Raw genomic sequence first — 21,184 nt, 5'->3', positions numbered from 1 at the left:
CTCCAACTCAGAGTCTTCAGATAGCATGGAAAGCACTGAAAATCCATGGTGTAGACTATTTGAAACAATTATGGAGATAGACCCTTTTGAATCTCCTAACTTACCTCTTGTGAAGAGCAAGAAATTTAGTGACTCTATATGGGCGTGCGGGGATCTCAGGGCGCCAGCTGCTGGGCGTGGCGCCGGTCTCCCACGGGCCGCTGGGGTGCGGTGGGTCATGCACCGCATTGCTGGGGTGCGCGTGTGTCCAGCACCGCGTTGCTGTGGGTCTCCGCATCTACTGGGTGCTGGCGACTCTACTGATCGCTGCGCTCCCAGGCAGGTCCCTGCTTCTCCGCGTTGTTGAGGCGCTTTGCTACCGGGGCTGGCCCGGTTGGTTCCGTCCCAATCCACCGTGCACTTCCTCGAGATACGAGATCCGTCAGCTGCCGGATGGCGTGGGAAGGTGCGGAGACGGCGAAAGCTGGGTTTCCCTGAGTCATGGCTTACGAAGAGATAGCCCTCTCCGGAAAGGCTGGAGCGTAGGCAGTAAGACACAGAACTCAGCTCAGTCAGTGGTACAGCCCCTTTATTCTGTGACTCAGCTCAGCTCCAGGCCTTAGTGATCCAGCTTCGATTATTGAGGGAAAACCAGGATACTTTATACTGTGGGGGTAGTGGTAAAAGCCTTAGCTGATAGGTACTTTTAGGATGCCTCATTTACATGTGGTGGTGGGCTACTGCCAGGCTGCCAGACATTGTCTGAAAATCACACAGGAAAACCTGGCAGTTTCAGAGCCGGAGGCCATGTTTCTGTGACGGCTACTTCAAAAGATGAGTCAGGAAGATGCTGGGAAGGCACCCTGCTGATAAAAGGAGTCTCTGCATATGAAGCCGAGCCCATGGGCTATCCGGACATGGAGAGACTGCTACTTTACACAACAGGGGTCCCCAACACTTCCACATATACTCTGTGGCATATGTGTCCATGTATGAATGTCATGCACACATACACACAATAATAAATATTAAACAAGACCCAGCAACAAAAATCAAGAAAGTCATCACACACTTCCCATATATGTGAGCTAGCAATCATGCTCCTGGTATCCATCTAAAGAGTGAAGTCTGGTGTTGACACAAACCTGTACAGCTCTATTCACAATTGCCCCAAACTGAAAAATACCCCAACTACCTTCAATGGGTGACGGGAGAAACAGACCTGGTACCTCCATATCAGGGAATATTGCTCTACAGAAAAAGAATCTGGTGATTGCTTTGTGCAATAATTTGTGCACATCACAGAGATGTTATGTTGGAGGAGTGTAGCTGATCTCAAAAATTTCTAATCACACTGGGCACGGTGGCTCACACCTTTAATCCCAGTATTCAGGAAGTAGAGGCAGGTGGGTCTTTGTGAAATTGAGGCCAACTTGGTGTACATAGTGAGTTCCAGGCAGGCTGGGGCTAGGAGACCCTGCCCGCCACCCAAAAGCTTATAGTTCAGGCTACAGGTGTAGCTCAGGGGTAGATCACTTGCCTGACTTGTATAATGTTCTGGATTTAACTCCCAGTACTTCAGAAAACATGCAAAAAGCAGCAAAAACAACCCCAGCTTCTGTCTGTTTTTCTGACATTTTCAAAAAAGACAAAACCATTGCTCTGAAGAATAGATTGTTGCTTGAGTCAGGAGAGGAGGAGGGTCTGACTGAAAATCCACAGCATGAGTTTACGTTTTTGTTGGTGCAGATGGTGGTAGCTGTAAGAATCTGTTCTTGTAGTAAAATTCATAAAACTGTATACCATAGCCAGGTGTGGTGGTGCATGCCTGTAGTCCCAGCACTTGGGAGGCAGAGGCAGGTGGATCTCTGTGAGTTCAAGGCCAGCCTGGTCTACATAGTGAGTTCCATGACGGCTGGGGCTACAGGGAGATCCTGCTTCAAAAAGACAAAAACAAAAAACAACAACAACAAAAAAAACCAATAAACTGTATACCAGAAATAATTTTAGTGTGTAACAATTAAAAAGTATTCACATACACCTATATCTTACTACCTCAGGAAGCCCCTCCATTCTGGCCAGAATGGAGCAACCAAATGGGGTCCATTGGACGGTCATTATCCTGACATGCCAGTACAAGGACAGTGTCCAGGTCTTTCAGAGAGGTAGGTGACACCCTCTCCCATCTTACCCTTAAACTAGAACTTTTCTTTCCTTTTTTAAATATTTTATTTATTATTTTTATTTTTAATTTATGTTCTCTCCAGCCCTTTTTGTAACTTTTTAAAAAAATTTATTCTTATGTGTATGCCTGTATTGCCTGCATGTGGATAAGTGCACCTGTGTTGTGCAATGCCCATAGAGGACAGAAGAGGCTGTTGGATCCCCTGGAACTGGAGTTACAGACAGTTGTTAGCTGCCATATAGGTGCTTGGATTCGAACCCGGGTCTTCTGCAAGAACAACTAGTGTTCTTAACCACTGAGCCATCTCTCCAGCCCCATAAACTAGAACTTTTCAACCTTCTCACTTGCCAGACTCCTGTAGCCCTGGGAGCCTGACAGACCTGGGTTGAGACAGACTTCTTTCTAGTCTTATGGCTTCATACATGCATATCACTTCATTGTGCTTTAGTTTCTTTTCTTTCTTTTTTTGGTCTTTCTGAGACAGGGTCTCCCTGTAGCTCCAGCTGTCCTGGAACTCGCTATGTAGACCAGGCTGGCCTTGAACTCACAGAGATCCACCTGCCTCTCCCAAGTGCTGGGACTAAAGGCATGTGCCACCATACCCGGCCCATGCTTTAGTTTCTTATCTGTAAAATAAAAGTAACAATACTTACCTTAAGAACTTGGGAAAGATTTAATTACCTCCTGTATAAAAAGCTAAGTTGTTGAAATAATCAAATTATAACTATTAACAGGCTTGCTCTGGTTGCTTTGGACCAGGGCAGGGAGGTGGCAGGGGTGTGTGTGTCCCAGCATACATTTTGATCACAGAGCTGGAGGTACGGCAGAAACGGGAGCAGATCCCCTCTGGGACACTGTTACTGGCTGTGGAGGACCCTAAGACTCGAGTGGGAAGTGGAGGAGCCACCCTCAATGCACTGCTGGTGGCTGCTGAACACCTGAGTGCCCGCGCAGGCTTTACTGTGAGTGCCTCTGTGTTGCTGCCCCTCTAGCCCCTGTTCCTGTTGGAACTTAATAGTTTCTAGGACCACCAGCTTTTCTAGTTGTTTCAGCATTGGGGGAGGAGGGGGTGTTTCAATACTTTATTATTTTTATTTTTTATTTTTGGTCGTTTTGAAGCAGGGTCTCCCTGTAGCCCCAGCTGGCCTGGAACTTACTTTGTAGACCAGGCTGTCCTTGAACCGACAGAGATCCACCTGCCTCTGCCTCCCTAGTGCTGGGACAAAAGGTGTGTGCCACTATGCCCAGGTATTGTTTTTATATATTTTTATATATAATACATATGAATTTGTTGCCTGCATGTATGTAAGTGTACCACATGTGTGCAATGCCAGCAGAAACCAGAAGAGAGTGTTGTCTCCCCTGGAACTGAAGTTACAGATAGTTGTTAGCTGCCAGGTGGGGGCTGGGAACTAAACTCAGGTCCTTTGGAAGAACAGCCAGTGCTTTTAATAGCTGAGCCATCTCTCCAACCCCTTGGTTTGTGTTTTAGAGTCTGTAAGTTGGGCAGACTAATTTCTGTCATGCCATCCAGGTAAGAGCAAAAGGCAGGGATGGCCTTTGTAGTGTTTTTAGAAAGTAGGAGCCAGAAACCAGCTACGGTGGCACATATCTGTAATCCCAGCCCTTGAAAGATGGAGGCAGGAGGATCACCACAAGTTTGAGGCCAACCAGGGCTACATGGTAGAACCTTGTCTTGAAGGTTAGAGCCATTGTCTCAGTATCTCAATGGGATGTTTCCTGAATTTTCTTGGAGAAATTCCAAGATCTTGCTGGGTGTTAGTAGCACATGCCTATAATCTCAGCACTTGGGAAACAGATGCAGGCAGATCTTTGTGAGTTCAAGACTAGCCTGGTCTACATAGCAAGCTCCAGGCCAGCCAGGGCTACATGGCAAGGCCCTTTCTCCAAAACAAAGCAAAACAAAACAAAAAGTTCAAAGATCTTGCTATCAGTACTCTCATTCCCACAAGGCACTTATTCATTGGAATCAAAATGTGGCTCCCCTGTGGGCAGGATATATATTAATGGGCAGGACTTGTATTAGTGTCCCCACTCAGCTGTGTGTATCCTGTATGCTTCCAACCACTGACTTAGTCACCATGTCACCTGCATGGTGACAAGGGCATGGGAAGGGAGGGTGGTCCCAGGCATAGATAAGCTCTAGCAGTGGAGGTGAAATGGATGGGATGGAAGTGCTGTGGTTACCAATGTAGCTGGCACTGCCTGCCTTCCCCCGTCACCCATCCAGTCTCAGATTGCTGCCTGCCGCCTCCTCTCCAAATAAGGTGGCCCAGTGGTTGACTGTTTGGCAGGCTGTCCCTTGCCTGCCTGCAGCCATTGGTCTTGACCTTGCTTTTTTGTGTTGTTGGTACCTAAGTAGATTTATGTTGGGGTTCCTCCCTGGACAAGAGGGTGTCATCCTCTAGATGCCATCTGCCCAAGGCTTTTGTCAATAGGGCTCTCCTGCTCCTGACAGGTGGTCATGTCTGATGTCCTGCACTCAGCCTGGATCCTCATCCTGCACATGGTAAGTTGAATTCAGGGCACAGGCTATGCAGAGGGTCAGAACCTTGGCTCGTAGGGTTGAATGGGACTTACACACCATTGTGTGTGCAAGGTGTTTGTTGTGCAAATTCAGAGGAATCGGAATCAGTTGAAGGGTCTGAGAATTGGAAGTTGGTTAAATATATATATTTTAGACAGATTAAAAGGTTCGTCTGGTGCTGGCGAGATGACTTAGTGAGTTAGAGCTCCTGTTGTACAAACATGAGGACCTGTGTTCAAATCTACAACACCATGGAAAAGCGAGGCATGGTTTTGTGTGTCTGCAGTCCACGCATTAGGGCACAGAGAAGGGTAGATCTTGAAAATTCACCGACCAGCCAGCCTGGCTGAAACAGTAAGCTTCTGGCTTAGTGAGCAACCCTGTTTTAAAGGAATAGGTGGAGAGGAATAGAGGAAGACACCAGATAGCCTCTTCTGGCCTCTGCATGTGTGCACATGGGCACACTCACTTGCATACACTTATGCATGCAATACACACACACACACGACACACACCACAAAATAAAAATGTCATTCTGTCTCTAGGCAATGACTTGAAATGAGACTTACCAGCTCTGTTACTTAAGCAAGTCATTGCCTCAGTTTCTTCATGTGTAAAGACAGCAATAGTTCCTACTTCATGGATGTAGATGTTGGACATGGACATGTGGAGATGATGCATCTAAATGCTTAAAGCAAAAATGGAGCCTGGCTCACTTGAAGTGCTCAGTGAAATGTGTTTTCATTGTAAAATGAGGGGCGGGGAAGGCTGGGACAGGAGTTAGTAGAGAATGATTTCAGTTGTTTGTGTCATTCTGTTTGTAGTACTCAGATCAAATCCAGGTCCTTGTGTATGCTAGGCAAGTGCTCTACCACTGAGATGCATCCCTAGCCAGAGCTCAGTTTGTGTGTGTGTGTGTGTGTGTGTGTGTGTATTTTCTATCATGAAAAGGTCTCCTTATATAGACCAGCCTGGCCTGGAATTCCTTATGTCATCCAGGCTAGCTTCAAACTCAAGATCTTTCTGCCTCAGCTCCCCTAGTGCTGGGATGACAGGTGTGTGCAACCATGCGTAGTTGTGTGTGTGTGTGTGTGTGTGTGTGTGTATTTTCTATCATGAAAAGGTCTCCTTATATAGACCAGCCTGGCCTGGAATTCCTTATGTCATCCAGGCTAGCTTCAAACTCAAGATCTTTCTGCCTCAGCTCCCCTAGTGCTGGGATGACAGGTGTGTGCAACCATGCGTAGCTCAGATCTGTTTTGTAATTGGAATTATTAAGATATAAATCTAGGGGCTGGAGAGATGGCCCAATGGTTAAAAACACTTGCTGTTCTTTGAAGAGGATCCCATACCCTCATCTGGCCTCCATAGGCACCAGACACACACATGGTGCACATAACATACATACATATACAGGTAGACAAACTCTCATACACTTAAAATTTAAAAAAATCTTAAGATATAGATCTATATGCAAGAAATAATACAGAGGTTTAAAAAATATTTTATTTATTGTTATGTGTATGAGTGTATTACCTGTATGTATGTAAGTGTACTCGTGTTGTGCAATACCCATGGAGGGAGGTCAGGGCAGAGCATCAAATACCCTTGGAACTGGAATTATGGATGGTTGTTAGCTGCCATGTGGGTGCTGGGAAATCGAATCCAAGTCTTCTGCAAGAGCAGTCAGTGCTCTTAAGTGCTGAGCCATCTCTCCAACCCCAGAGAGAAGTTTTTTTAGACTTTGCCAAGATATTCCCAGTGGTGTATTTTGAATACTATACTATTATCATTGAAACTGAAATGGAATTGAAGTTGAAATTGAATTGAAACTGAATATTGTCATTACTACAGTTGCCAATCTTATTTTCCAGTTTTACACACTGTGAACCCATATGGAAGCTTTCCCCTTTCTACCTTTTCAGAATGATCTATTTTTTTGTTGTTTTTGAGCTTATTATTATATATATTTAAATTTTTAGTACATTTTAAATTTATTTATCTGTTTATTTATTTGTGTTTGTGTATGTGTGTGGAGGTCAGAGGACAACTTGTAGGAGTCAGTTCTCACCTTCTACCATGTGGGTTCTGGGAATCTTAACTCAGGTAAGGTAGCACTTTTGCTGGCCTAGACCCCATTATTATATCTTTTTTTAAGACAAGACCTCATGGGGCTGGAGAGATGGCTTAGTGGTTAAGAGTGCTTGCTGCTCTCACAGAAACCCTGAGTTCCATTCTCAGGACCCACATTAGGCCACTCACAACCACCTGTAACTCCAGTTCCAGGGGACTTGACACCCTCTTCTGGCTTCCACAGGCACCTGCACCCATGTGTTATACATACAGACAGGCAGGCACATACATATTTACGTTAAAAAAATAAATAAATAAAAGGACAGAGCTTCAGGTAGCTCAGGCTGCCTTCAGACTTACTATGGAACTGAGGACAGACTTGAACTTCTGATTCTCCTGCCCCTTATCTCCCAAGTATTGAGATATATACCTGGTTTATGTAATGCTGGCGTTTGAACTTAAGGCTTCATGCATGCTAGGTAATCACTCTACAAACTGAACCGCATCTCCAGCCCATTGAGCTTATGTTTGTTAAAAAGCAAAATTTAGAGAAAGTATGAATGGAGGGCCAGTGAGATGGCTCAGGGGATAAAGGTGTCTGCTGCCAAGCCTGCCAACCTGAATTTGATCCCCCAGACCCACGTGGTAGAAGGAGAGAACTGACCTCTGTAAGTTGTCCTCTGATCTCCATTATTTGGGCTGTGTCATGCATGCATGAACATACACACATGCACGAACACACAAATACATACACACAGAAAATAAAATGTACAAAAAAGTATGAATGAAAATCTGATAGGATGTATGAATGAAAATCTGATAGGATGTATGAATGAAAATCTAATAGGATGTGCCTCAGAATGAGGGCAGTAGTTCGTTTTTCTGTGGGATGTGGGATTTCTTTTGCATATGTATGCTTTCTAATTTTCCAAGTAATCATGTTAATTGTAAAAACTGAAAGAAGGAATGTTAAGATAATATGTTATTATGTTTATGAGTGTTTTGCCTGCATGTATGTAAGTGCACCATGTTGTGCAATGCCTACAGAGGCCAGAAGAAGACGTTGGACCACCTGGGGCTGGAGTTAGGGATGATGGTTGTTACCTGGCATATGGGTGCTGGGAACTAAACCCAGGTGCTCTGCAAGAACAGCCAGTGCTCTTAACCACTGAGCCATCTCTCTAGCCCCAAGATAATATTTTTTAACATCCTTTACTTGATGTCTGCCACCCTCACACAGCTAGTAGTGTCCCAGCTTCTCTGCCTCAAGGACTCCCTCCCCAGTTTCTGCTCCCTCCCCAGGGCCGTGACTTCCCCTTTGATGACTGTGGCAGGGCCTTCACCTGCCTCCCTGTGGAGAATCTGCAGGCCCCTGTGGAGGCCTTGGTGTGCAACCTGGACTGTTTGTTGGACATCATGACCTACCGGGTGAGGCCAGACAGTTGGCAAGGATGCCATCCTAGATAGAACCTGTTTGCACCTGAGCTACCAGTGAGGGTCTCTACATCTTAAATGGGGGACTCTGGAAAGACTGGTTTGTAGTAAACACAGCTAGAGCTTCAAGAAGTTAGTTTTGGGGAAGGTGTGGCACCAGGTGGGGTGGGCAGGGGGTCATCATTGATATTGTGGCTCTTTGAGACCCTGATACTTGTGCAGCAGAGTCCCCTCAGATTAAGTGTCTGCAAGAGCACACAGAGGAAGCCAGCATGGGTGAGAGAGCAGAGGAAGGGCTGCCCAGCTTTTAGCTATGTTATCGTTCTTTCTCTGTCCTCTGATCCCTGCAGCTGGGTCCAGGTTCTCCACCAGGTGTGTGGGTCTGCAGCACCGACATGCTTCTGTCTGTTCCTCCAAACCCTGGTAAGCCTCAGATGGCCTGGGATGGCCTGGGACCACCAGCCCTCCTCACACTTAAGGCTGTCTCTGCCTCTTTAGCCCACCCACCCTGGCTTAGCAACTGTTAGAAAGGAAGCATAGGCCAGACCAAGAGGCTAGCCTTGCCCTATTGGGCCTCAGTGTGCCTGTCTATAGAACAGATGGCTGGTTGTGGCAGTTCCACACTCAGGACAGTGAGGCAGGAAGATTGCAATGAGTTTGAGTTGCAGTGAGTTATAGACTAGCCTCATCGACAGACTGAGACCCTGTCTCAAACTAATCAGCCAATCAACCCATCTATCCCATCCACCCCGGAAAAATAGAAAAAACAAAAAGCCAAAAAACAAAACCAAAATCAAGAATGGCTGTAATGACCCCACTCCTTTGGCCCATGGTGCTTTGTGAAAGAACTTTAGGGGAGGAAGCATTGTTGTTTTTTAGGAAATTTTCCATTTGGCCTTGGATTCTATATTTCCCTTTTAAAGCTGCCCAGGTGCCCCAGCTCTGGGCTCTTGCTTGCCCATGGCTAGGGCTTCCTGCCTTGCCACCCTGACTGCCACCCTGTAGGGATCAGCTGGGATGACTTCCGAGGAGCCAGAGTGATCGCTTTTCCTGGGAGCCCAGTCTATGCTTTGAATCATGGTGTCTACCTCACTGACTCGCAGGTATTACCCAGGGGACAGCTGAACCTGGTGGTTTTCCTGTCCTGTGCTCTGGAAAACCTGTTGTCCTGGATTTTCTATGTGGTCTTCAGCCTGAGGAGATTCCTCCATGGCAACAGCTCTGATGCTCACTTGTCTCTGCATGTCAGGCTCTGTGCTCTGGCTCTGAGACTGTGATGGTGCTTAAAGCCTGCCCTCCACCCTGTGAGGGTAGAAGTCTGTGGTGCTTGTGTCCCCATGAATACACTGGTACCTACCAGATTTGGCTCTTCTCACTTGGTGAGAACATTTGGTCTTCTCACTTGGTCTAACATTTGCTGACACACTGTGCCTACCTTCTGGTCCTCTCTTGCTCCCTTTCCTGAGTCTGGTCCTCTCTACACACAGGGCTTTGTTTTGGACATTTACTACCAGGGATCAATGGAAAAGATACAACAGTGTGTCCGGCCTGATGGACAGGTGCCATTGGTATGACTGCTGGGCTTGGGTTGGGTCTTTGAGGACTTTTGGGGGTGAGGGAGGGACAGTTTTCCTTTCTGGGAAAGAGCGCCATTCTTTCTAGGTGGTTTCAAACCAAGCTAGAACCAGAACCTGAAAAAATCTGACATTCAGGGCAGCATATAGAGCTAGACTCTGTGGAGTAGGTAGACTTGAAATTTAGGGTCTTGTCCTGAGCCAGAAGGCTTCCAGATATGAGCAAGTCAGGGCATGCAGTTAGGAAGAGATACAGAAACAGGCTCAGAGGATTCTTCCAGAATGAACAAGGATGGGGGTATTGGGAAAGGGTCTGGAACTGGGTTTGGCAGGCGATCTGAAAGTTGATGGGGATCCCATAAGGTGACTTGGTAGGCGCTAACCCAGGTGAGCCTAGAGTTGGTGCTGGGGTGGCTCTGCCTGATATGGCACCAAGCCTCATTTGGTTCATCCACATGTGCCCTCCTCAATTCATGTCTGAGTCTTGCCCTAGGGTACCCCACTTGAGCCTTGTGGGTTCTCTTCAGGTCTCTGGGGTTGTCTTCTTCTCTGTGGAGACTGCTGAGCACCTCCTAGCCACTCATGTGAGCCCACCCCTGGATGCTTGCACCTACATGGGTTTGGACTCTGGAGCCCAGCCTGTCCAGGTAACTAGAGGAGGGCTCCCAGGGCCACCTGATGGGTGAGATGCTGTGTGATTTCAGGCCAGCCCTTTCCCCTCTCTGGGTCGGCATCTCTGCAGATGAGATTGTTCCAGCTCAGCCTCAGGATTGTGGGGCCTAGCTGCTGCCCTACCAATAGCTAGGCTTCTTACCCTCACCCAGCTGTCTTTGTTTTTCGACATCCTGCTCTCCATGGCTCGGAATGTGAGCCGGGAAGACTTCCTGACTGGTCGGTCCCCAGAGATGGGACAAGGTGACATGGATATAACAGGTTATCTGAAGGGTGCCCGAGCACAGCTGTGGAGAGAGTTGCGAAATCAGCCTCTTACTATGGGTGAGTATTGCTTTTTGGGCCTCTGAAGTAGGGAGGAAGCTGCCCCTTGTACTGTGGGCAAGGCAGCTCAGCTCATGGACTAGACAGTTTCCCTCTCCTCATCTAGAGCTCTCCTGCCAAGATGCTTCTGTTCTTTATCTTCATTGTGTCTCTTTGGCTCCTTGTCCCAGTCTGACCACCTGCTAGCTGTAGGGCCAGAGCAGGTTGCATACCCTGTGGACCTCAGCTTTTCCATTGGCCCAACAGGCTCATCCTCACGCCTCCTTCCTAATGCCTTGTGAGGATGTCTGTTGGCGGGGCCTTGGCCTAGTCCTGGAACTGCAACAGGCATGGGGTTGGTCAATACTTTTTTTTTTTAAGGTTTATTTTTTTAATTTAACAATATTTTTTTAATATTTTTTATTTATTATTTTTATTTTATGTGTATGAGAGTATTGCCTGCATGTATATGAGTGCACCCATGTCGTGCAATGCCGCGGAAGTCAGAGGAGGGCTTCGGATGCCCGTGGAACTGGAGTTAAGGATGGTTTGTAGCCGCCATGTGGGTGCTGGGAATCGAACCCGGGTCCTCTGCAAGAGCAGCCAGTGTTCTTAACTGCTGAGCCATCTCTCCAGCCCCTTTTAAAAATGTGTGTGTGTGTGTGTGTGTGTGTCTGTCTGTCTGTCTGTCTCTGTGGGTATGTACACAAGTGCAGTTGCCTGCAGAGTCCAGAAGAGGGTGTTGGAGCCCTTGGAGCTGGAGATATAGGTGGTTGTGAACTGCCTGATATGTGTGCTAGGAACTGAACTTGGGTCCTCAGCAAGAATAGTATGCACTCTTAACCACTGAACCATTTCTCCAGTCCCTTAGGTCAATACTTGTGTTTTTACAGTGTATATCCCTGATGGCACCTACAGCTACATGACTGCTAATGCCAGTGAATTCTTGAATAGTCTCATGGTGCCTGGGGTCCCTGGGGCCCAGATCATCCACTCCCAGGTGGAGGTGAGACCTGCCTGCCTCTCAACAGGTGCCTGTTGGGTACTTGGGGTCAGATGAGATTTGGGCTTCAGAAGAAAGAGTTCATACTTGGAACAGTTTACCAATGAGTTTAGGCATTATCTCTAATTTATTTATTTATTTTATTGACCTACCTGTTTTTTGAGGCAGGGTCTCAGGTAGCCCAGGCTTGCCTCAGACTTGCTATGTAGCAAGGATAACCTTGAACTTTTAATCTTTCTGGTTCCACCTCCCAAGTGCTGGGATTACAGGCATGGGTTATATCTCCCAGTTATCTCCATTTTATACATAAGATACTAGAGGCTCAGAGAGGGTAAGAAAATTACTCAAGGCCACAGAGCCAGAAAGTAACCAAGTCAGAAGTTCAAGGAGATCTTTCTACAGGGTCTGTTTGGGGAGATAGGCACATTTGAGCTTAGGTTAGTGCTGTGGTTTTAAGGGATGGGGCAGATGGAGTTACGGTGGCTTTGGGAAGGGGGGTAGCTGGATTTAGGTAGGAGGGGGAAAGTCCTTTGACTGTGGTGAGGGCAGGTCCAGAAGGGGATCTGGCTGTCTGAAGTACCCAGAGAACAGTGCATGTTGGTGCTCCCCAAATACTTGGTTTCAAGGGAGAATTAGGGGAGTCCCTGGCTCCTGGTCCTTGACTTTCTGCCTTCCTGATTTTCCTTCCTGGCTTTACAGGAACCACAGCTCCTGGAGGCTTCATGTTCTGTGGTTAGCTGCTTGCTGGAGGGCCCTGTGCACCTGGGGCCTCGGAGTGTGCTGCAGCACTGCCACCTGCGGGTGAGGCCTGACAGCATGGGTGCAGGGTGGGTAGGGGAGGCAAGTGGGGGTGGCAGTGCTCTGCATTTGTTTGCATTTGTTTGGAGTACTGGCTATCGGGCCCCTGAAGATGCCTGCCCCCTTCCCTCCAGGGCCCCATTCACATTGGTGCTGGCTGCTTTGTGAACGGCCTGGACACAGCCCAGTCTGAGGCACTACATGGCCTGGAGCTCCATGACCTTGTCCTGCAGGGACACCATGTGCGCCTACATGGCTCTCTGAGCCGCATCTTCACTCTTGTTGGCCGTCTGGACAGCTGGGATGTAGGCATTTACCTCACATCCCTTTACCTCCATCTTCAAACTTTGTAGAGCACCAGGGGTCTGGCTCCACCTAATCATACAGGTCTCTGAGCACTGACCTGAGGGATTGGCTGTGGAAAGGTGTGGCCAAGAGTCTTCTTAAGCCTTTGCCTCCTGCCTCTCATCTCTTCCAGGTGGGCTGGGTAGGGATTTTTATCTCCGTGTTAGAGGCTGGATCTAGAGGTTTAGAGAAAGCGATGTATTGCCTTGGGTCCCAAAGTACCTACCGGGCTTATAATCAGGATTCTGCTGTAAGTCTCAGGTACTTGGGCAGAAGCAATAAGGTGGTTTAAAAGAAACTGTTCCTGTATATATGTGTCTCTCTTCCACTCCCTGTTGGAACGGTTCTTAGTCTCTTCCCTGGGCCCCTGCATCTCTGACAGCTTCCTCCTGTTCCCCCAGAGACAAGGGGCAGGCACCTATCTCAACATGTCCTGGAGTGAATTCTTCAAGAAGACAGGCATTCGGTAAGTAAGCTGAATGCCCCAGTGGGCCTCTGTGGGCCTAGGCAGCTAATGTGGCTGCTTCTTTGAACCTTGTTCCTTCTCTTGTCTCTGAGCAGCCCACTCCAGTTCCTTTACCATCCTACTAGGTCTGGAGTAATTTGGATCAGCTAGATTATCTCTAGTACTTTCCTCCTGGGCAGCTCTAAATCTGGCTATGCTGTGTTCAGACTTCAGGATTTTTTTTTATCTGTCTCTTTCAGACAAGGTCTCCCTGTAGCCCCAGCTGGCCTGAACTCACTTTGTAGACCAGGCTGGCCTTGATCTCATAGAGATTTGCCTGCCTCTGCCTCCTGAGTGCTGAGATTAAAGGCACATGCCACTATGCCCAGTAAGACTTTGAGATTTTTTTTTATTTTGGGACTTGGGCAAGGTAACAAGGCAGCATAGCCTCCCTCCCTGTTGGAACACTAGTGTTACCATGGGGAGTATGTCCTGTCCCCATGAGTTGGCAGATGAGTCAGGGCTTGAGAAAGGGGCAGAAACTTTGACTTCCTTCCTGCTAATATACCTCTCTGCTCCTCAGAGACTGGGACCTGTGGGACCCAGATATACCCTCTTCAGAGAGATGTCTTCTCAATGCCCGTCTTTTTCCTGTGTGCCACCCCTTGAGAGCCCTGGGACCAGGGGACATGCTGTGGATGCTGCAACCCCAGGAAGATGGGGGTGAGGTCCAGCGGGCCTGGAGAGCCTCCTGGCGCCTGTCCTGGGAGCAGCTGCAGCCTTGCCTAGACCGGGCCGCCACACTGGACTCCCGTCGGGACCTTTTCTTCTTCCAGGCCCTGCAGAAGGCACGACATGTGCTGGAGGCCCGGCAGGACCTTTGTTTACGCCCACTGATCCAGGCCGCTGTCCATGAGGGTTGCCCTGGGCCCTTGCTGGCTATACTGGACAAGGGTGAGTGTGCTGAGTGTTAGTATTAGGGAGTTGGATTAGGGACACCTGCCCCACCTGCCCTCCGAGCCATCAACTCAAAGGAATAGGGATTCATGCAACTCTAAGATAGGGGAGACACTGGAGTTTAAGTTTCTAGAAAGCTTCATCCTGTTAGCAAGGCTTTTAGTTGGAGGTTGGGCCTGGCTGCTAAGCCTCTGGATCATCATAGCATCCTCAAACTACTTATATATCCCACACCAAACGCCAGGATAGGGGGTGGTGCAGAGCTCTAGCAACCAGGTACATATACACAGTGTTACCAAACTGCCTGGGAGCAGAGTCTTAGCCTCAGAGACAGTACCTCATTAGTGACCCTGAAGAAAATTGGAACTTTGCAAACATTCCTGTTTAAGTCACTTACCCATAGCTACACAGCTAGTTGAGATTGAAACTTGAACCCAGGTGGTGTGTATGTGTGTATTATCACTTGCATGTGGAGGTTAGAGGACAACTTATGGGAGTCAGTCTCTCCTTCCACCATGTTGGTCCCAAGGATTGAACTTAGGTCCTCAAGCTTGGAGGCAAGGGCATTTACCCTGAGTTATCTCTCTGGCCAAGCCTAAGCTCTTTAACTACTTTAATGTCTCACATAGGAGTGGAAGGGCATATTTGAGCTGGGGCTTGCAGGATAAAAACTTGGCCAGGCCGTGAGTAGGGTACATTCACAGGCAAAAGCTGGTAGTTGAGTGAGAAATCTGGAGTGTTTGGAGACTGTTAAAATTGTTTGGGGGCAGAGAGTGTTGGAGGCTGACAGCCTTCTCTTCCACATACAATTCCTGGTCCCTCAGTTGCAGCTGGGGCGAAAGACCCTGGTGTGGCAGCCCGGGCTCTAGCTTGTGTGGCAGATGTGCTGGGCTGCATGGCAGAGGGCCGAGGAGGCTTGCGGAGTGGGCCAGCTGCCAACCCTGAGTGGATGCGGCCCTTCTCATTCTTGGAGTGTGGCGACCTGGTGAGGGGTGTGGAGGCACTTGCCCAGGAGAGGAACAAGTGGCTGAGCAGGTGGGTGTTAAAGTTAGAACCTATTGAGAAGCCATTGGGGAAGTATCTCCTGATAGTGGAAGCCTATGTCACCCAGGACATTCAAGCTGACCATGCCCAGGCAATCTGCCCCCAGCTTGGGGCTTCATGCTACCATCTCTCTTCCCTCCTGTCAGGCCAGCCTTGCTGGTACGAGCTGCCCGCCATTATGAGGGGGCTGAGCAGATCCTGATCCGCCAGGCTGTGATGACAGCCCAGCACTTTGTCTCTACTGAGACAGTAGAGATGCCAGCTATTGGGCAGTGGGTGGTAACTGAATGCCCAGCCCGTGTGGATTTCTCTGGTGAGTCCCTTGGGATGAGGGTGTGGGTAACCACCTCAGGGCCAGGTTGGCAGGCTCTGTGACCACCTTGTTGAACTTCCATAGGGGGCTGGAGTGACACACCACCCATTGCATATGAGCTTGGTGGGGCAGTACTGGGCTTGGCTGTTCGAGTGGATGGCCGCCGGCCCATTGGGGCCAGGGCACGCCGTATTCTGGAGCCTGAGCTACGGCTGGCAGTGGGACCTCGACAAGATGAGATGACCATGAAGATAGTATGCCGGAGCCTAGATGACCTGCAAGATTACTGCCAGCCTCATGCTCCAGGTCAGAGCAACTCAGGACATCTGTAAGTGGGGATGGGGTCAGAACCTGGAGATCCATCTAGAGGACTGCAGGCTCTAGGTTCCATGCCAGAGGGCTAGCCAGTACAGTTGAGGAGCCCTGCAGAAAAAGAAAGGGCTGGAAGTCACCCAGCCTAGATACAGGCATAGGACAGAGATGACACATTTGCCTATGTTAGGGAGCTTAGATGCCCTTTTGTGGCTCGAGGATAGGGCCTGCCTGCATTGCAGCTGAATTTTTATTCTACCAAAAGAGCCCCATTCTGGGCTGGGAAGTTGCAGGAGAGGTGGTCCAAGTAGTGGCCTAGGAGTCTAAATTCCTTGCTTTGTGCCCATTTCTTAGGAGCCCTGCTGAAGGCAGCCTTTATCTGTGCAGGGATCGTGAATGTCGGTTCAGAGCTCCCTCTGCATGAACAGCTGCTACACTCCTTTGAGGGTGGCTTTGAACTTCACACCTGGTCAGAGCTGCCCCATGGTTCTGGTCTTGGTGAGCAGGCCCTGGCCCCTTGCTGCCCACCTTTTTTTGGGGGGGGGGCTCTTTTTGAGACCTTGTTTTCCTGTAGCCCCCGCTGGTCTGGAATGCACTACGTAGACCACGCTGGCCTCGAACTCACAGAGATCCACCAGCCTCTGCCTCCCGAGTGCTGGGATTAAAGGCGTGTGCTACCATGGCTGGCTGTTATTCACCTTCTGTCCCAGCTCTTTAGTCTCTCTTGAGATCCTGGTCCCTGGCCCCCCACGCAGCAGAAAGAGTGTGGGACTGGTCTGAGCAGAGATGTTTCATGCCTGGTACCCTCTGTGTACCCTGTAGGCACCAGTAGTATCCTGGCAGGGGCTGCTCTGGCTGCCTTACAGCGGGCTGCAGGCCAAGCAGTGGGCACAACGGCCCTTATCCATGCAGTGCTGCATCTGGAGCAGGTGCTTACCACAGGTAATATGATGGCCCAGGGTGGGTGGAGAACTCTGGCATTTTCCATAGATCTTGGGGGGTGGTTCTCTAGATTTTTTTCCTTTTTATTTTAAAAAAAAGATTTTTTATTTACTGTGTATGGATGTTTTGCTTGTATGTATGTATGTGTACCATGTGTATGTAATGCCCACAGAGGCCAGAAGAGGATGTTGAGTCCCTTGAAACGTGAGTTAGAGACAGTTGTTGGAGCCACCATGTGGGTGCTAAAAACGGAATCCAGGTCCTCTGCAGAAGCAGCCAGTGCTCTTAACTGCTGAGATCTCTCCAGCCCCCTCCTATTTGCCAGTACACACATAACTGTATTGCTCCTTAAAATGGTCAGTTTCCTTCTTATCCCTTTGATTTCTGATGGATTTCAACTTAAATGCTTTGCCTCATGAGAGAGTTGATGACGATGAGAACCTATTTCTTTCTTTTTTTTTTTGTTACTGAGTACCTGTTGGTGACAGATGATAGTCTTCATGACTGCCCCTCTCCAGGCTGTTCCTCAGAGCCTGTGGGGCAGAGCTGGGTTTGGAGTAAGGGATGGATCTTCAGTATGCCTTTCTGACAAATTGTCTCTCTTTTGGGCTATGAACATTTCTACCCCTACTGTTCCCATATTGTGCAACAGCAGGGGCCCAGCCAAGGCAACGATCTGAGCTGTTGCTGGCACCAGGCTTCTCCTCCTGGCCATTCTGGTACCTTGGCACCATTATGGCCTAGGGATGAATTAAGCAAAAAATGTCTTTACCCTCAAAAGTCAGGCCATAAGGGAGGTAAGGCAGTAATAAGGAGCAACTCAGATGAATGTATTATTTCCCCTTCCCCTCCCCTCCCCCCTTCCTTGATTGTTTTTTGACAGGGTCTCCCTAGTCACAGCCTGCCTGGAAGGCACCATGTGAACCAGGGTGGCCTCAATGAATGTATCATTTCAAACTCTGAAAGAGAGGGTGCAATTAAGGAGTTGACATTACCAGCTCTGTCTTATATTGTGGCTTTAAGATTTCAGATACTTCTTGCCATTTGCATTCTTTAAGAGTCTTGCAGTCTAGATCTTAAATATTGAAGAATTGGGGGCTGGAGTGATGCCTCAGTGGGTAGAATGCTTGCTGACCTGACCTCAGATCCCCAGCACCTACGTCAAAAGCTGGGTGTGGGGGCTGGAGAGGTGGCTCAGTGGTCAAGATGCTTCTTGCTCTTCCAGAGGACCCAGGTTTGGTTTCTAGTACCCATATGGCAGCTCACAACTGTCCATAATTCCAGTTCTGGGAGATCTGACTCCCTCTTCTGGCCTGTGTGGATACTAGGATTGCACATAGTGCACATATGTTCATGCAGGCAAAACAGTCATATACATAAAATAAAATAAAAATATTATAAAAATAGCCTCTGGCCTCCACACACGTGCATGGGGTGTGTACACCCACTGACATACATACATGCATATACATGCATATGCTTTCCTCCCTCCTTGCCCAAAATATCAAGAGACTGTTCCAAAAGCTGCTCAAACTTTATCAAATTTATGTATTATTTGCAGTACTGGAGCTCAAATCCAGCCTCATGTATGCTAGGGTCTTGAGCTTATTTTCAACATAAACACTTTCAGAAGACAGGATGCCAGGAGACTGGCAGATCACAGGGAAGTCTTATTTCCGCTCCTCTGGCTGCAAATCTATGGGGGATAGGGAATTTGTACTATTGACCTGCCTCCTCAGCCTGTTTATATTTATTTTTTAAAAATATTTTATTATTTTTTATTTTTATGTATATAAGTGTAATAATACCTGTATGTATGTAAGTGTGCACACAATACCCACGGAGGTCAGAAGATGGTGTCAGATCCCCTGGAACTGGAGTTATGGGTGCTGGGAATCAAACCTGGTTCTTCTGCAAGAGCAGCTGGTGCTATTAACTGCTGAGCCATCTCTCTAGTCCCTTATTTGTTTTTCTGAGGCAGGGTCTCACACTGTAGTCCATACTGGCTTCAAACTTGTGGCAACCTGTCTGCTTCAGCCTCCTGAGTGCTAAGATTACAGTTGTGCATCACCATACTCAGCTGCTTCATCATTTTTATGTAACTATAAGGGGAAAAATCCGTATCTTTCATTATTAAAGACGTACACATTTCTTTCAAATTAAGCAAGAAAAACGAAGTGCTGAAAAGCTTATTTTCAACATATTCCTAGAATACAGGGTGCAGAGCACTGACAGACAACAGAGAAGTCCTATTCCTTCTGGGCTGCAAATCCCATAGATGGGAGGGATAGTGTGCAAGCCTCTTCTGATGTGCTTTATCCCAATTCCAATTCCATATTAGGTCTGCAGTAGAACTTGGATCCTGTGAATCCTAAACTTGGGTCCAGACTGCAGTCCCTCTCTGTTGCTGGGACTGGCCTGATGTCATAGTTCAAAGGTCTCAGCTAGAGTTGGGACAAGCTGTCTTCTGGTCCCAACCAGGGGTGCAGGGCTATGAGCGTAGGCTGCAGAAGTGGAGTCAGGTAGGCTCAGCAGTGACAGGACCCTGGGCTTGTAGGAGGCGGCTGGCAGGACCAAGTGAGTGGCCTAATGCCTGGCATCAAGGTGGGGCGCTCCCAGGCCCAGCTGCCTCTAAAGGTGGAAGTGGAAGAGATCACTGTGCCCGAGGGCTTTGTCCAGAAGCTCAATGAGCACCTGCTCCTAGTATACACCGGCAAGACCCGCCTGGCAAGGAATCTGTTGCAGGTGAGCTGAGTCCCAAAATAAGGGAGGCAGTTGCTTAGCTGGACCTGATCCTCACTGTAATTCCCCTGCCCCATGTGCAGGATGTGCTGAGGAACTGGTATGCTCGGTTGCCTGCTGTGGTGCAGAATGCCCGAAGCCTGGTACAACAGACTGAGGAGTGTGCTGAAGCCTTCCGCCAAGGTGAGGTATTTATCCATCTGGAAGTTGTTACTTGTGGGTCTTAGTGGCCAGGAGCCTTTGTAGGCTTCACAGACTAGCATGTTAGGCCCCTGGGGACCTTCTGTTTTTATTACTGGTAGGAGCTCTATCTCAAGACAAAAACTTGCCTCATAGAAAAGGTCCTCCTGTCAGGAAACACATAGAGGAGGCTCCGCCTTGCCTGAGTTGCAGGGATGTGGGAGCTATGCACAGCCCCAAGGGTAAGGCTATAGTTTTCTGGATACTGACTGGGCTGGGCACCATGCCAGCTGGCTTTATGCCTATAAGTCTCAACCCTGTGTACCTGGGTGCTTCCAATCCTGCTTCTACCCAGCACTGAACCAGGGTTAGCTCTGAAACTGTGACCATTCCCTGTCCTGACCCTAGGAAATCTGCCTCTGCTGGGCCAGTATCTGACCTCATATTGGGAGCAGAAGAAACTCATGGCTCCAGGCTGTGAACCACTGGCTGTGCAGCGAATGATGGATGTTCTGGCCCCTCACGTGTATGGCCAAAGCCTGGCAGGAGCAGGCGGAGGGGGCTTTCTCTATCTGTTGACCAAGGAACCACAGCAAAAAGAGGCTCTGGAAGCTGTGCTGGCCAAAGCTGAGGTATGTGCTAATGTCAGGGTTGGAAGTGGGCTGGATTGAAATACCTCACTGTGGCCTACTAAGTCACGTGTCCTGGTCCTGCTGCCTCAGCCTAGCTTCCAGAAGACCTGAGAGTTGTCCAAAGTCCTCTGAACACCTTCTGTCCTCTCCAGGGTCTTGGCAACTACAGCATCCACCTGGTAGAAGTAGATATGCAGGGCCTCAGCCTGCAGCTGATGGGAAGGCAGTCTTCTACCTAACACCAGTCTTTGTGGGGCAGGGCGCCCTGAAGCACGCAATACCTATAGCTACAGCCGTGTTTCCTTTCTTCAATGGAGGTCCTATGCCTCACCTACCTCTTTGAGTCTGCTCCCAAAGGAAGGAAGACTCAGCAAGTGAGGCAGTGTTTGGGAACAGGACTGTACTGCATGATTGACAGTGACTAAGACTTGGCTTCTACTCCATCTTGAGTGGGGAAGGTCCTAAGGACAATGTCCCATGTGACCTTTACAAATCACAATGGCCAGTGTAGGCCCATTAGGGCCCTGGAAAGGCATGATGATCAGCTATAGCAGATGGCTTGGGGGGGACTGTGTTATAAGTAAGGCCAACCCTACAGCTAACCTGTGAGGCATTTCCAGGCCCACCTCAGTGGTGTAGACCCCATGCTCAACCTTTGCTCCTTAGGTTCCCTACAGTGAAGAGAGGGTGGAACGTCATTCTT

At 48.6% G+C, this 21,184-nt stretch overlaps 1 protein-coding gene across 4 annotated transcripts in view; it reads left to right on the top strand.

Annotated features, from left to right (window-relative positions):
- The window catches only part of Fcsk (fucose kinase), a 25,987-nt gene extending 4,913 nt beyond the window's left edge, over positions 1–21,074 (top strand). Inside the window, exons 2-24 of one of the 4 annotated variants that reach the window (XM_008834981.3) lie at positions 2,040–2,144; positions 2,975–3,126; positions 4,644–4,694; positions 8,088–8,213; positions 8,570–8,642; positions 9,225–9,322; positions 9,707–9,787; positions 10,321–10,440; positions 10,618–10,789; positions 11,662–11,774; positions 12,471–12,572; positions 12,704–12,874; positions 13,316–13,380; positions 13,943–14,313; positions 15,141–15,351; positions 15,507–15,673; positions 15,758–15,979; positions 16,340–16,483; positions 16,808–16,927; positions 19,485–19,672; positions 19,753–19,852; positions 20,258–20,481; positions 20,634–21,074. In XM_008834981.3, coding sequence (XP_008833203.1) covers positions 2,063–2,144; positions 2,975–3,126; positions 4,644–4,694; positions 8,088–8,213; positions 8,570–8,642; positions 9,225–9,322; positions 9,707–9,787; positions 10,321–10,440; positions 10,618–10,789; positions 11,662–11,774; positions 12,471–12,572; positions 12,704–12,874; positions 13,316–13,380; positions 13,943–14,313; positions 15,141–15,351; positions 15,507–15,673; positions 15,758–15,979; positions 16,340–16,483; positions 16,808–16,927; positions 19,485–19,672; positions 19,753–19,852; positions 20,258–20,481; positions 20,634–20,720 — 3,240 coding nt within the window. In that variant the 5' untranslated portion in view covers positions 2,040–2,062 and the 3' untranslated portion in view covers positions 20,721–21,074. The other 3 variants (XM_029564451.1, XM_029564452.1, XM_029564453.1) reach the window with 3 other exon arrangements.
- The last annotated feature ends 110 nt before the right edge of the window (positions 21,075–21,184 follow it).

This window comes from Nannospalax galili, unplaced genomic scaffold (genome assembly GCF_000622305.1).
Source record: "Nannospalax galili isolate Female #2095 unplaced genomic scaffold, S.galili_v1.0 scaffold56, whole genome shotgun sequence".
Classification (NCBI taxonomy): domain Eukaryota; kingdom Metazoa; phylum Chordata; class Mammalia; order Rodentia; family Spalacidae; genus Nannospalax; species Nannospalax galili.
Note: the sequence above shows the minus strand (reverse complement) of the source record. Positions and strands in the feature narration are given on the sequence as shown.